This window comes from Spodoptera frugiperda, chromosome 19 (assembly GCF_023101765.2).
Source record: "Spodoptera frugiperda isolate SF20-4 chromosome 19, AGI-APGP_CSIRO_Sfru_2.0, whole genome shotgun sequence".
Lineage (NCBI taxonomy): Eukaryota > Metazoa > Arthropoda > Insecta > Lepidoptera > Noctuidae > Spodoptera > Spodoptera frugiperda.
Window position 1 is genome coordinate 6,957,668 of NC_064230.1, and position 15,597 is coordinate 6,973,264.

The 15,597-nt window shown below is 41.3% G+C and overlaps 3 protein-coding genes across 3 annotated transcripts in view; all 3 read right to left on the reverse strand.

Annotated features, from left to right (window-relative positions):
- The window catches only part of LOC118281212 (uncharacterized), a 138,794-nt gene that overhangs the window by 48,552 nt on the left and 74,645 nt on the right, over positions 1-15,597 (reverse strand). The gene's annotated exons all lie outside the window — the stretch shown is intronic.
- LOC118280925 (tubulin beta chain-like) lies at positions 1,480-15,464 on the reverse strand. The gene is made up of 11 exons (XM_035601329.2): positions 15,164-15,464; positions 12,731-12,842; positions 11,885-12,010; positions 10,834-10,935; positions 10,199-10,326; positions 9,531-9,698; positions 8,234-8,348; positions 7,333-7,543; positions 6,591-6,750; positions 5,203-5,304; positions 1,480-1,765 (listed from the first exon to the last, which is right to left on the reverse strand). The coding sequence occupies exons 1-11, from the start codon at positions 15,218-15,220 to the stop codon at positions 1,691-1,693; spliced, it is 1,356 nt and encodes a 451-aa protein (XP_035457222.1). The 5' UTR covers positions 15,221-15,464; the 3' UTR covers positions 1,480-1,690.
- LOC118280927 (myb/SANT-like DNA-binding domain-containing protein 3) lies at positions 2,387-4,575 on the reverse strand. Its single transcript, XM_035601331.2, has 2 exons — positions 4,084-4,575; positions 2,387-3,281 (listed from the first exon to the last, which is right to left on the reverse strand). The coding sequence occupies exons 1-2, from the start codon at positions 4,481-4,483 to the stop codon at positions 3,064-3,066; spliced, it is 618 nt and encodes a 205-aa protein (XP_035457224.2). The 5' UTR covers positions 4,484-4,575; the 3' UTR covers positions 2,387-3,063.

A 15,597-nucleotide genomic window follows, 5' to 3' on the forward strand; every position in this document is an offset into this window, starting at 1 on the left:
ACATTACACATATATTGACTGGCACATATCCCGTGTCGGGCAAAGTATTACTGGACTTTTTTTTGGCTTTTCGAAAATTTCTCAGTAGAAGCATATTTTTTTAAGGGGAGAAAATCATCTAATGATTTCTGAAAGAAGAAAAAAGAAAGAGCGAGAGGCGAGAGGGAGGGTCAGACTCTTACTGAATAGAAATCACCCCGGTTTTCTAGCTGGAGCCCCGGTAAAGCCGCTAGGTAGTCCGCAGTTCCGGATCAGGCATCAGCCCTACTGGGCCCTATCTGTGGTGGCCTGATGGGTCATTGAGGTGCGCGCGGAACGCGACGCGCCACACGCACGGGTCCGGTTTTGGTTGGGCGGCGAGCTACCCTTGCTCGCCATCCACAGACAAAGCACGGAGTCTAGAATTGTGTCCGGTATATGGCAATAGACTCACCCCCTATTACATGGGACTTATAACATAAATGGTGAAAAATGGGTGTACGTTGTATAGCGGCATTACGTGCCATAATGTGCACTGTCTACCCCTTTTTTTTTTTTCAGGGTGGAAAATCATCCAATGACTTCTCCCGCCTTGGGCGAGGCGAGAGGGAGTGTCAGACTCTTACTGACTAAAAACCACCCCGTTCCTACTCCTGCCCGTCGAGCCGGAGCCCCGGTAAACCCTTCGGGGATAAAAGGCGTGACGACTCATAATCTTTTTATTCAACTCTACAATCTACAAATTTAATTCTTCATATTGCCTGTAGTCACCCCTATCGTATAAACACTAGTATGTATGTTTATTTTAATAAAATAACTATTATAACTATATGTAACTAATTACCATTGATTATTCACACTTGAGCAGATTGTTTTTTTTTTTATTAATATATAAAGGAATATCCTTATTGAATATTTTTTTCTATAAAAACACTTGCACATCGTTTCATTGTGATTTCCTTTAGTTTTCAAGGACAATTGTGTAGCTTTGATCCATCTGGTCGTTTATACCATAAAAAAGTTAAGTTTTAATGAGCTCTATTCTACTAATGAAACCCGATTTTTGAGGAGCTAAAATCATCCAACGACTTCTCCCGCCTTGGGCGAGGTGAGAGGGAGTGTCAGACTCTTACTGACTAAAAACCACCCCGTTCCTACTCCTGCTTTTCGAGCCTTCCGGTAATCCCGCTAGGTAGTCAGTAGCTCTGCATCGGGCAACCCTACTGGGATCCATCTATGGTGGTCTGATGGCTCTTTGAGTACGTATCTGGTTCTGGTCAGGCGGCAAGCTACCTTTGCTCGCCTTACAGACCCGCACTTACGGTGGCTGGAGATCACGCGATCCCCGACGCCCGGAGTGTCTCTCGCAACGGTTGGGGCGTGAGGAGGATCGTTTCCTCATGCACCCCGCCTCTTCCTTAGCTAGCATGGCTAAAGAGGAGAAAGTATACCTTAGCTTCTAGCGTTTAAAGTTGATTTTTAAATAACAAACAATTATAAATGTTCCAAAATGATTTTGTATTAAAGAATATTAAACTATATTGCATAGAAAACACAGTTCTTATTCCTATATCAATGATAAATACCTACATTAATAAATAAAAAAACAAAAACAACATTTAGGTACCGTCTGCTATTGAAAAATAGACCATAAAGTCTATATATTAAGGTTGATATTCCTATAACTAGTTGTATTGATTTATTTTTTAAACTATTCTTCAGGATATTCTTCTTCAGGGGCCATTTCTTCTTGCTCATCGAATTCCGCGTCATCAACTCCAACCTCCTGTAAAAAGCATAATTTTCAACTTTATTTTGTCAGCTTTAGAGCTCAATTTTGAATAACTAGTTGTCGATAACATTTATTTCCTTTTTTGGCAAACAAGCAGGCGGGTATCCTGTACCCTTAATGTAAGCGTCCACAGGCCCGCATCGTACGCATCGCACGCAACGGATTTTAGTTTGTCTTGTATAGAAACTCATACAACTGCGTCCACTGATCCGCATCGTACGGACCGCATCATCGGCAATGTCTACATGCAATGCGTACTGATGACGTCATACGATGCCAAAAAGTGAGTGGTACCGGCAATCCGATCGCTGTCGATACAGTGGATGCAGTCAATCCGTTTGTTGCGGTCCGTCCGATGCGTACGATGCAGACCTGTGGACGCTTACCTTTAGAACGAGTTTGCTTTACGTAGAACGAAGTCGAAACGAGAGCGCTTTCGGCGCTGGGATTAGCCGGCGCGAATGAAACGACCTATCAGAGCTCTGCTTTCGTTTCGTTCATCGATTTTGTTAAACGTAAAGCAAACTCGTACTAAGAGTACTGTCTCTACTGCCCTCACCGCGCTACGGTAGCGTAGGTAAGGGTTGAGAAGGATAAGGGAAATTAAAAATACAATCAAATTTACAAATATACATTATTATTTCACAAAATTGTCGTGACAGAATTAAAATTACAATTAAATGTTTAAAATTTAATGTCCATCACAGAGGACAGTAGGTAAGCAGGGCACATATACAATGTACACCCACTTTCCACCATTTGTGTTATAAGTCCCATGTAATAGGGGGTGAGCCTATTGCCATATACTGGACACAATTCCAGACTCCGTGCTACTACAGTACAGTATTTATCCTTACTAACTTCTACCAGCGGCTTCGCCCACATTCCCGTGGGATAAAAAGTAGCCTATGTGTTATTCCTTTGGCGTGATTGAGTCACAAACACATACACAAACTCACACCTTTCACCCCATTCGCGTCGTGTGTCGCTGCGTCATGAATATGAGCCTCTAGCATGGCTTGAAACTGGTCGAGTTCCTCGTCAAACAGTTACGTGAGTAAGACGTTACTAACAATCACCCCATTCTTACTCCTGCTTTTTGAGCCAGAGCCCCTGTAACTAGCTAGGCTGGCCGGAGATCATCGCGCGGTCGCTCCAGGCGGAGTGTCTCTCACGACGGTTGGGACGTGAGGAGGTTCATTCCCTCACGATGCCTCTTCCACTGAGATACCCACAGGTCTGTCTGCTATATAACAAAACAAGAATCCTTAAACCAACGCTTTCTTCATAACTCAGCTATCTTTAAGCGCTTTCTTAAGCAACTCAATTTTCAACAAGAGATGTTGTTTCTCCAATTCATGTATTATTTCTTTATGTTGCAACTCTTTCTCTAGTATCTGTCGTTGTATAAGTTTCTGTTCCAATTCTTCCGTTAAAATTCTCCGTTGTAAATCTTCTAATTCTATTTTATCTTCTGTCATCGTTTCGCTTTGGCCTTCTTGTATTTCAACTGAAATAGAAGAGATTTTTAGAAAGAGAAAAAGAATCATTATCATCGCTTACCACCAGGGGAGATAGTGGCCAAGCGTAATACTATAAGTATAAAAATAGAGAAAGAAAGTTATTATCAACAGCAGGTGACAGTCCACTGCTGGACTATGAGCCTCCTCTACATAAGAAGGGTTGCCATAATTCGAAATTACTAGCTGACCTAGCAAATTTTGTACTGCCTCAAACTCTTTTCTCACCTTTTAAACCTTCCCTGGACTTCCACAAATAATTCAAGATAATTCAAGATCAAAAGTTGCCAAATCACTCGAGTCATTTTCGAGGTTTGGTGAGATTAACAAACAGCAATTGATTTTTATATACCGTATGGGGAAACCACTTATGACTTAATTTAAACCACATATTATTTTGTTATCATCTTGGCTGACAACATACGAAAAATGAGCGAAATAGGCCCAGTAGGAAAGCAAAAAAGTGCATTATTCTCTTTTAGCTAATTTAAACACTTTTTACAAATACGGCATTATAACAGCCGCGCCGCATGTCCGTAACATTCCTAGACAACCTACAACATTAAAAGTCTTCTGTGGTCATGGAACATGGAGCTGTTCACACAGAATTTAATACTTGATTTTGTTTGAAAATTTGTACTACTTGCAGTTCATTTAAATCATATGAGTGATCTCCATACAGTATGTGGATAGATAGATAAGGTCAGGTTTACCACTACTTAGTACCTCCCACTTACAGCTACAACAAAAATACTCAAAACTCAAAATATAAAAACAAAATTTAACACTTACTTTCAGGCGATATCAAATCCGACTCAACACCCTCAGCATCAGTCGACTGTAATATAATTTCTTTAATTTTCTTTTCAGCTGCCGTTAACACAGGCCTTGACGACTTTCTAAATACATCTCCATTTTTATAATCTAAAGCAAGATACATACTCTTACGGCGCGCATCGCGTTTCAAACCCTCATATTTATGCTTTAAATGCTTATGATCTCTATAAACCCAGTCTGTAGACCGATTAAAACTCTTTTCTATATCCTTCCAAGCTTGTTCTTTCGCTTTCCAAGTACTAGAATCGCTTTTTTTACATTCTATTATGTGTTTCTTAGCCACCGCTAAAGTTACCAATAGATCCGTTTCTTCTTCGGAAAAATTCGCGTTTCTCTCACGTTTTTGCTTTTCCATTATTTTTGTTAGATGCGGGTGGGTTTATAATTGTTTATTTGTGTTTTTATTTATGTTAAATAATAGAAGTAGGTAGATCAGAATCAAAATAAGCAAAGCAACTTGATGTTTGACAGTGACAGTTAATATGATGTTTGCGTTTAGTTTTAAGTGTTGAAGGATGGAATGTAAACATCATAATATTATTATGTGTTGTGCAATTTAAAAAGATATATTATTAAATAAATATGCTTAAAATAGAATATATAGTAATTCAATTTGGCCAATTATATTGAATAATCGTCAAGTTTTTTTTTCTGAAGAAATTTAATTAATCGAGCAAGTAGTCGTAGAGCTAGGGCATACGAGCGGTGCGGCGCCGAAACGTTGTTATATCGCAGCGGCGCCGTAGCAGCATTGGACAGTGTGTTAATGAAAGTTTCCTTGTGACGCAAAACAACTGAGAGGGGCCGCTCCGACGTCGCAACACATTGCCCCCTCCCCGCCTCGTGTTGGTGACAGCGACACCACTCCGGCGCCGCACCGCTACCGCAACGCATCGTGTGCCCTTAGTCTTTCTTTCGATAGCCAGTCACGTCACGCTTAATTTTAATTTTTAATTCTTCTTATTGTAACACAGGCTTCCCTTCAACCCACCTCAGTCAAAAACAGCATAAACCCTCATTCAATAATCAACTATATTTCTATTGGAATAGACTACAAAATCCAATATACCGTACCTCATACTGTTGGTACTCGGAGACCAGGTCGTTCATGTTGCTCTCAGCTTCCGTGAACTCCATCTCATCCATGCCCTCCCCTGTATACCAGTGGAGGAACGCCTGGAACAGGAGAACCAGGCCTTAGTCAGAATGGTCAGAATGGCAAGAGGGACGGAGCTATGTATTTATTTAAGGGTCTCCAACAAGGAATACACATTAAAAACACGAATAACAATACAATCAATATTAAAACTATGTGCTTCCTCAATTACCTATAGGAGGCCACATCATGCAAAAAAAAATACAATGTGATAGGGGTGGGACTTCTAACCCGTTAAGGCTGAATACTACATTTAATTTTATCGAGAAAAAAAAATAATATGGGTGTTGAACCCCTAATTGAAAATATTGAAAAATAGTGATTCGACCCCTTCGACCCCCGACTTTTGTCGATAAAATTTGATGTAGTACTCAGCCTTCACGGGTTAGAAGTCCCACCCCTATCACATTGTATATAAAAACATACACAATATCGAAAACTAAAAAAATACAACATAGAAAAGTACTTTCATAGAACAAAAATAATGTGAAATATGGCACATCAAAAAACAAACATAATCGGACAAATGCAATCACAGTCAAAATAATATCAGAAAAATAATCAACTTAAACTTTGTATAGCTCCGTCCCTCTTGCACTGCTCAATGATCGACCATTCTGACACAATTGTAATAGCAGACTAAGGCCTGTGGTCATCATCACGGATTGACAACAGGATTCAAGGTGGATAATGTCAGCTGGGCCTAACTTGTTAGTAATAAAATGATTTTATGGTATTAACTGGTAAACGAGCCTACGGATCACCTGATGGTAAGCTATCGCCGCCGCCCATGGACACCTTTTGGGGGGTTAGGGATTTAAGGGTTTGGGAATCGGGGAGTAACTATGGAGATAAGTGCGGGCTCGCCATGCTTCGGCACTGCTGTGCCGGTTCGACCGGAGTGATACCACGGCCGAGCTGTACACCGACGTGAAACAACAGTGTTGTGTGAGTGAGGTTACCGGAGGTCCAATTACCCCTAGCTTCACTGACTACCTATTAATTGGAATAAATAATTTGACTTTGACCCCCTCCCCTATTTTCACAATCCCCGATTCCCCAACAACGCTTAAATTCCTAACACAACATAACATGTGCGTTACCGGCCTTTTCCCCAAAAGGCCGGTAACGCACATGTGAAGTTGTAACGCCTCTGGTGTTTTGTTATTTTTTTAATTATATTTATCCACAGACTCTTGGTCCGTGCCCTTGTCATTCTGGGCGGGTGGCGATTGCTTACCATCAGGTGATCCGTCTGCTCGTTTACCGGCTTATACCATACAAAAACCATCAAGTTACGAATTACCTTGCGCCGGAACATAACAGTGAACTGTTCAGATATCCTCTTGAATATCTCCTGTATAGCTGTGGTGTTTCCGACAAAGGTAGCCGCCATTTTGAGACCGCGGGGCGGGACGTCGCACACTGCCACCTTCACGTTGTTCGGTATCCATTCCACGAAGTAACTGAAAGAAAAGACAAATAAACATACTAATTTTAAGGGAGAGAAACGATCCGAGATTAAACACACACAACAAACGCCTTTTATCCCCGAAAATTTCTCAGTAGCGTGGAGTCTTGAATTGTGCCCAGTAGTATATGACAATAGACTCACCCCCTATTACATGGGACTTATAACATAAATTGTGAAAAGTAAGTGTACATTGTATAGCGGCATTAAGTGTCATAATGTGCACCTCTGCCTACCCCTTCGGTGATAAAAGGCATTAGGTTGCATAAGTCATTGACTGCCAATAGAAAACTGTTGAAGGCAAATCCTCCGCTAACGTCGGTCACCGGTGACCACCACGGCGTTCAATGTGATAATATTAGTTATAGCTACTTCCGCGCGGTTTCACCCGCTGCTTTGCTACTATTGGTCACAGCGTGATGTTTTATAGCCTATAGCCTTCCTCGATATGTGCACTATTTAACACAAAAAGAATTATTCAAATCGGACCAGAAGTTCCGGAGATTAGCGCGTCCAAACAGACAAACAAACAAACTCTTCAGCTTTATAATATTAGTAAGTATAGAAAATAAGGTACCTAGAATTCTTATCCTGAACAGTCAACATCTGCTCATCAACCTCCTTCATGGACATCCGTCCTCTGAAGATGGCTGCCACGGTGAGGTACCGTCCGTGGCGAGGGTCGCACGCTGCCATCATGTTCACAGGGCTGAACATTTGCTGGGTCAGTTCTGGTACCGTGAGGGCACGGTAACCTTGGCTGTTGCGGGCTGTCAGGGGCGCGAAGCCTAGGAAGAGGGGGGAAGAGATTAGTGAAATGGTTCGTCTTAGATTTTGAAGTTGGTTTAGAGCTATTAGACCAGACCACAGATGGGTTTTAGAGCTGATGCCTGATGCCTGTCTGCTAATCCGCAGCTTTTTAACATTTAATGGGTCGACGTTTGGCCGCTATCTTGCCTTATGGTAAGTGATGATGCGGCCTACGATGGAGCACGTCTGCCGTTAAGCAACCTATTCACTCGGGCTTTGAAGACACCCAGGTTATACCCATCAGGAAACACAGACTCCGGCAAGGAGTTCCACTCTCTAGCAGTTCGCACAAGGAAGCTTGAAGCGAAGCGCTGCGGACTACGTAGTGGGTTATCGTGGCTCCGACTTGGAGCAAGAGTAGGAACGTAGTGGTCTTCGCTTCACCCAAGGAGGTAGAAGTCATTGGATGATTTAGATATTTGAAGCATAGCCTATTTCACAAACTCTCCAGAAAAACGAAATCTCTTGACATTTGTTGAGTAGTCGCTCTGAAGAGCACAGTATTCGAAATTCTTTCATGGCCATAATTGTGTGCAACTGTTGAGAACAAAGTAGGAGTATATTTTCAAAATTATTCCTAAGCCCATGGTGTGAAATCTGTCATCAGACCTACGATTAGATTGGAAGAAAGAGATAGACTTGCTACTCCTCAAGAACTGCTGTCTTACCTGGCATAAAGAAGTGTAATCTCGGGAAGGGAACCATGTTGACCGCCAGCTTCCGAAGGTCGGCGTTCAGCTGTCCAGGGAACCGGAGACACGTGGTCACTCCCGACATGGTCAGCTGGAGATCAGACCAGAGGCTTTAGTAGGAGTTAGCTTTACGTTTAACGACGTCGAAACGACAGCGTATTCAGTATTTAATACTCAATATTGCAACGTTACGCCTTTTATCCTTGAAGCCCTTGAAGGGGTAGGCAGATGTGCACATTACGACATTTAACCCGATACCCTTTATCCGGCAGTCGCATTTGCGAACACTCGTCCAACGAGGCAGCCAATACTCAATACTTTATTATAATTGGTTAGTTCATTGGAGACGCCTAGTAAAAGCGTCCAATACGCTTTCGTTTCGTTGCCCTTAAACGTAAAGCAAACTCGTACTAAGGGTATAGATAGGAAACTTAGTATTTTTAACAGATCCTTATTATTCCTAAGGCTTATTAGGCATGTGCTTAAGACACTAGGTTACAGAGAGGCGTCGCGACATACGAGTGCCCGTGACGACGTCGTAAAAAGAAATTAATGTCGCCCATAAGGCGCTTGCTTAAGTTCAACGATGCTTTTCCACCAGAGATGTGCTATGCTACGTTGCCGTGGATGCGTTTGGCTTCCACATATTTATCATCATATTTATTGGTAAACATAGCTAAGCACTGGTGGAAACTTTTATTAGCACGCGCGTGTAAAGTTCCAAAATACCTACTAGTCTTCCGATAACGCAGGCGCGGGCGCCTCGCTGCTAACAGCTGATCATGCGAAAGCACGCGCACGAAATTTTGTTATTGTGATAAAAATAAAACTAATGAGTATACAAAAAAAGTTTCTTTGGGAAAGTTGTTTGTAATCATGAGTACAATCACGTGTTTAAATATCGTTCACTAATTACTTATCACCCTATACAGTGTGTCATTTTGAAGCCAAGAAACATTCAAGGAGGTAACTCGGACATCGATTCTCAGTCCAAAGCAATAAAAAAAAATGGAGGATTACACACACAAATTCAAAGACGTATTTGATATTATTACCTATTCCCTAAAAACCTTTTTTTGACGGATTATTCTGAAATACTGCCAAACTTAAATAATTTATTATAGCCGTGTTTTTACCTATTGACCAGAAACCTTATTTTAAATCGAACATTTATGACTACTGTGACATGCCCCCGAGTTTTGTTGTGGTTTCAAAACTACATCCTGTATAACGAAAACTAAGAATTTAATCATAGTACCTATTTTAATCTTACCGACACAAGATGGTTCAAATCTCCGTATGTAGGAGATGCCAGCCTCAGCGTCCTGAAGCATATATCGTAGAGCGCTTCATTGTCAATGCAGAATGTTTCGTCTGTATTCTCAACTAGCTGGTGGACTGATAATGTCGCGTTGTATGGTTCCACTACTGTGTCTGATACCTGGAATTCAACATCATCATCATAAGTGTAGGAGAGCCATGCTTCGGTACTAATGGGCCGGCTCGACCGGAGTGATACCACGGCCGAGTAGAAAACTGACGTGAAACAACGCTTGCGTCGTGTGAGTGAGATTACCCGATACCTAATTCCCCGATTCTCCAACAACTCTTAAATTCCTAACCCCCAAAAGGTCAGAATCGCACTTGTAACGCCTCTGGTGTTTCGGGTATTTATTCAGGCGATTGCTTACCATCAGGTGATATGTCTGCTCGTTTACAGGCGTGTATCATAAAAAAAATATCCGTCTTCCCCATCTTCCCAAACCGCGATTCCCCAACAACATTTAAATTCTTAACTCCTAGGAAACTTACTTTGTTATTGTGATAAAAATAAAACTAATGAGTATACAAAAACAGTTTCTTCGGGAAAGTTGTTTGTAATCATGAGTACAATCACGTGTTTAAATATCGTTCACTAATTACCAGTCACCCTATACTTACTTTAGGCGACGGCATCACACTGAAGGTGTTGACGATCCTGTCAGGGTATTCTTCGCGCAACTTGCTGAGGAGCAGCGTGCCCAAACCTGATCCAGTGCCACCGCCCAACGAGTGGGTCAACTGGAAACCTGGAAGTAATTATGTTTTTTTTCAATGTTTAAAAATGTAATCAAAAAGTATGGAAGAAATAAATAAAGAAATATTAAATTACTAGTAAACCCGACGAACTCCGTTTCGCCACCAATGATTTTCACTATTTTCCTGCTTTTCTCTTGAATTTTTTTCTGAATTTTCTTTGCTATAAACCTCACGGAGCCCGAAACCTTTCCAACGAATGCAAAATCGTGGAAATCGGTTCGTGCGTTCTGGAGTTATAGCGTCAGGAAGGAAAAAAGCGCATGAAGCGCTTCATTTCAAGCTTCCTTGTGCGAACTGCTAGGGAGTGGAACTCCTTGCCGGAGTCTGTGTTTCCTGATGGGTATAACCTGGGTGTCTTCAAAGCCCGAGTGAATAGGTTGCTTATGGGCAGACGTGCTCCATCGTAGGCCGCATCATCACTTACCATCAGGCGAGATAGCGGCCAAACGTCGACCCATCAAAACGACTTATTTTTATAGTATTACAGATGGTGGTACCTTGAAGACAGTCACACGGCTCCGCCTCCTTCCTCACGACGTCCATGACTGACTCCACCAGCTCAGCACCTTCAGTGTAGTGTCCCTTGGCCCAGTTATTGCCTACAAAACCAATTACAATTGCATTATAAGAACATCCACCCGCATTTACTCCAGTTCATCCGTGATCATGGCGCTTGCAACAGTGCCGAAATACCTATCGGAAACTCATAGACAGAAATAAACATGGCAAATATCTCGTCTCAAGTTCTAATGATAGTATAAAATCAAATACCTATCTTATAAAAATCCTCACTACAATTATTGTGTCCCTATTATAGGGATGATGATGACGGGGTATGAAAATTAAAAATCTATTTAGTCCGTCAGTTAGCTAATGAAACAATATTAGACACGTATTTTGTTATTTTATCATATAAGATAACAATACTTAGATAAAACGAAACAAAGTTTAGAGGTGGGTAGTAAATGCGTCATTTCTACGTATAAAACGTACTTACCTAGAAGTGATGTCACGTGATATTTCAAATCAATATATCTTCGAAAGTATTTGTTTCCGTGAGAAAATAAAAAATACGTGTGTAATGTTTTAAAATAATCTACAAGACGGACATTTAAATAAAAAATTGTCATCTACGCTAATATCCCCGCAGTTGTTCACTGCTGAAATACCTCTTAAAATACCAAGTGGCATCAAAACTACACTTTTTAAAGGTTCAGTAGGTTACCAGAGCTGCAGACTACCCGGTATGTCAAATATATAATCACTCAGATAGACATTTGACATATAACGCAAATGGTGAAAAGTGTGTGTACATTGTATAGCGGCATTACGTGCCGTAATGTGCACCTCTGCCTATCCCTTCGTGACGTTGCATCAGTCTACGAAGTGTATACGACACCCGCGGGAAGAGTAAGGGTGGAAATTAATTTATTCTTCAGGATTAAAAGGCATGACGTTGCATTAATCGGGTATACGATACCCTCGGGATGAGTAGGAATGATGATGAATTTATTCTATGGTGTCTTCTGTCTGTGCCCTTTAACTCACCAGCTCCGCTTTGCCCAAAAACGAAGTTATCAGGTCGGAACAGCTGGCCGTAGGTGGAAGACCTGATGGCATCCATTGTCCCTGGCTCCAAGTCCACCAGCACTGCACGGGGCACGTAGCGCTTACCTGGTGAGGAGTGGGAAGTCGGTGACTTTTGACTTTTTTTTTGACAAGTGTTATCACTAAAAAGCGATCTCTTACAGACAACTCATGGACAAGCAGTAATGGAAAACTTGGAGAATTTTATTACTATATTTAAAGACACAACCTTTGGGTGGGTAAACAGTAAATAAAAACTTGGAGAACTTATTACTATATTTAAAGACTTCATAATATTAAAATTAAAATGGGAGCTTTACTATTTTGCTGTTGTAAGGGCGTTGCTAATCACGTTCTTCATGGTATAAGCCGGTAAACGAGCAGATGGATCACCTGGGGCCTTAGTCTGCTATTACAATTGTGTCAGAATGGTCGATCACTGAGCAGTGCAAGAGGCTTAGGCAATGAACGCCTTTGGACACCTGCAATACTAGAAGTGTGCCAGACAAGTACTTTGAAGGGCTTTTGAGGATTTGAGAGCCATGCTTCGGCGCTGCTAGGTCGGCTCGACGGGAGTGATATCATGACTTCACAGAAAACAGACGTTAAATGACGCTTGCGTTGTGTCTCGTTGTGTGAGGGAAGCCGGAGGCCCAATTACCCCTCTTCCCGATCTTTCCAATCCCTGATTCCCCAATCACACATAAATTCCTAACTCCCAAAAGGCCGGCAATGTACTTGTAACGTCTCCGGTGTTGCGGTGATCCGTTTGCTCGTTTACCGTCCTATCCCTAATATGGTACATACCATCAGCAGCCTCATTATAGTATACTTGGATCCTCTCGAGTTGAAGGTCGCTGTCGCCATGGTAGTAGCCAGTCTGGTCTATGCCGTGCTCGTCCGAGATTATCTCCCAAAACTGAAACAAGATATAAAATATAATAGGCATGTTTCCTACTAGTCAAATTCAATACTTTTTTCGAAATGTCAAAAATGATATTTTCTATGAACTTTGTATGAAATACTCTATTATGACGTCAAATAGCAGACTTATTTCTAGAATAAAGTAGTTCGTCAAATTGATGAATGAGAGTGTGATTATTTTTTAATATTTTATTGTATTGAAAATTTACAATAATTTATTTTTGACCCAGTCATCATCCCTATTACTAAGGCCTCAGGGTGCTTTTCCACCAGGGGCCTTAGTCTGCTATTACAATTGTGTCAGAATGGTCGATCACTGAGCAGTGCGAGAGGGACGGAGCTATACAACCTACATAGCTCCGTCCCTCTTGTCTCCGTCCGTCCAGATATGTGCTATGTAGCTATGCTACAAAGATGTAACAGCTAAGCAGTGAAACCATCCGGAGCTGCGGACAACGTAACAGGTTACCGGGGCTCCGGCTCAAAGCAGGAGAAGGAACAGGGTGGTTTTTAGTCAGTAAAAGTCTGACACTCCCTCCCGCCTCCTCAAGGCATCCGCCTTGAGGAAGGCGGGTAGGTAGTCCGCAGCTCCGGATCAGGCATCAGCCCTACTGGGCCCCATCTGTGGTGGTCTGACGGCTCTATGCTCCACCATTGCCTCTGATTGGGCTGACTGATTGGGCGTTTCCTCTCGCCCAATCAGAAACAGGAACCTACCGAAGTTTCATCATGTGTCTAGTATGACGATAATGAATACAGTAGAAGCTCCTTATTCGCGCTTCCTTCATACGCGTTATATAGTGTCTCTGGGAATAAAAGCGTAATTTTATTTTGTCGCTACAATAGAATTATGACTGCCTCGTTGGTCGAGTAGTCGTAAGTGCGACTGCCGGGCAAGGGGTCTCGGGTTCGATTCCCGGGTCGGGCAAAGTATTATTAAGCTTTTTTCGGTTTTTCGAAAATTTCTCAGTAGTAACACGGAGTCTGGAATTGTGCCCAGTATATGGCAATAGGTTATTACATGGGACTTATGAAATAAGTGTTGAAATATGGGTGTACATTTTACAGCGGCGTTACGTGCCGTAATATGCAACTCTGCCTACTCCTTCAGGTATAAAAGGCGTGATGTTGAAAATAATATTATGAAGATAGAATCTCCCTATCGCCTGCCTGTCTCGCTCCATATCACGCCAACACACTACACTTCAATGAAAGTTTAATGAAATGCTTTCTATAATTATCGAGAAATTACCATACAAAGCCAATGGTGTGAAACGGCAGATTCTAATCTTAAGAACCGCATGGAAACGACATTAATAGCTAAAGTATGAAACTATGTGACCGTTTCCACTGATACTAAGCTATGTAGCTGTGCGAGGAAGATGCTGGGTGTCTTCAAAGCCCGAGTGAATAGGTTGCTTATGGGCAGACGTGCTCCATCGTAGGCCGCATCATCACTTACCATCAGGCGAGATAGCAGCCAAACGTCGGCCCATTAAACATAAAAAAATGTGCAGCTCGAGTATGCGATGTAGCGATAGTAGGGAAGCAATCCAAAGCACGCATCTTTCCATATAAAAAAAAACATAGCGTAACTGAGTCCGTTTCCACCAGTGCTAAGCTATGTGTACCAATGAATATGATTGGTGGAAGCCAAACGCATCCACAGCAACGTAGCATAGCACATCTCTGGTGAAAAACCGTTATATACGATGTGGTTTGAGCAGATCCGACGACCAAACAACTGAACAGTGGGGTCATTTTGAGCAGCATCGCTCTCTGATAAACCTGAACCTTTTACACTGCGATCTCCAACCCGCCTGCCTGCGGAGATTATGGCAAACCCTCTTATGTAGAGGAGGCTCATAGTCTTATTGTGGATTTTCAGCATACAGTTTTAATAAAAATAAATTAGCCAATGAACTCATTGATTGGACGAAGACAAAAGGTCTATTCATAGGAAGAATGAAATAATATTGAGCATCATCATAAGTTAAATACAAATAACCGATTTAAAACTACGTTTTATTTTAATAAGAAATCCAATTTTCCGAAACTGTTTTCTTCATTCATCAAATTTAAATTTTTGCGCGCGAATCTCCACTTTAGCAAAGAAAAACAAGCAATAATTGCAATACTGATTGCAACACACATTTGTTTTAACCTTTTTAAAACTCAATGGACGGGAAATATCATTTCTTATTATAACTATTCTACCGTTAGTCTGTCTTCGCGATAAAGTAAAAATAGATGGTCTATTAGTATCAAGATTTTTGTTGTTTAATAGATAAATATAAGGATTTTTGTGTTTCCCACCTTTGAGCCGATCTGGTTGCCACACTGGCCAGCTTGCAAATGCACAATTTCACGCATTTTTATATGTTTTCACTTCTAAAACACTACTCAATGTGCTTCTAACAGTCTAGTCCGAGATACTATTTTAAGAACTTCGTCTACGCACGTAAATTTATCACGTGGGATGATTTAACGTTTTCTGTTTGAGCTAATTATATTTATTAATAGTTTTACTTTGTTGTTGATGCGTTTGTATCGTTATTTTTCTGTGATATCCGTAGAAATCTGGAAAAGAAAACCGTGAGTGGGAAAGTTAAATTTATTTATTACAGCGCCATCTATATTCGTTCTGAGGAAGTTATTTAAGTCTACTTTAGATTGGGAAGTTACTTTACATTTGATAACTTAGTAATTAAATGTAATATCGTAATAAATTATTAAATAAAAACAATTTA

What these genes read in the sequence shown, in the direction of transcription:
- LOC118280925 (XM_035601329.2), bottom strand. Translation starts at nt 15,220, where the DNA reads ATGCGTGAAATTGTGCATTTGCAAGCTGGCCAGTGTGGCAACCAGATC. An exon ending in GCAACCAGATCGGCTCAAAG is followed by an intron (nt 12,843 to 15,163) that starts GTGGGAAACACA and finishes ATCTTGTTTCAG; the next exon opens with TTTTGGGAGATAATCTCGGA. An exon ending in ATTACACTTCTTTATGCCAG is followed by an intron (nt 7,544 to 8,233) that starts GTAAGACAGCAG and finishes CCCTCTTCCTAG; the next exon opens with GCTTCGCGCCCCTGACAGCC.
- LOC118280927 (XM_035601331.2), bottom strand. Translation starts at nt 4,483, where the DNA reads ATGGAAAAGCAAAAACGTGAGAGAAACGCGAATTTTTCCGAAGAAGAA. An exon ending in GGATTTGATATCGCCTGAAA is followed by an intron (nt 3,282 to 4,083) that starts GTAAGTGTTAAA and finishes CTTCTATTTCAG; the next exon opens with TTGAAATACAAGAAGGCCAA.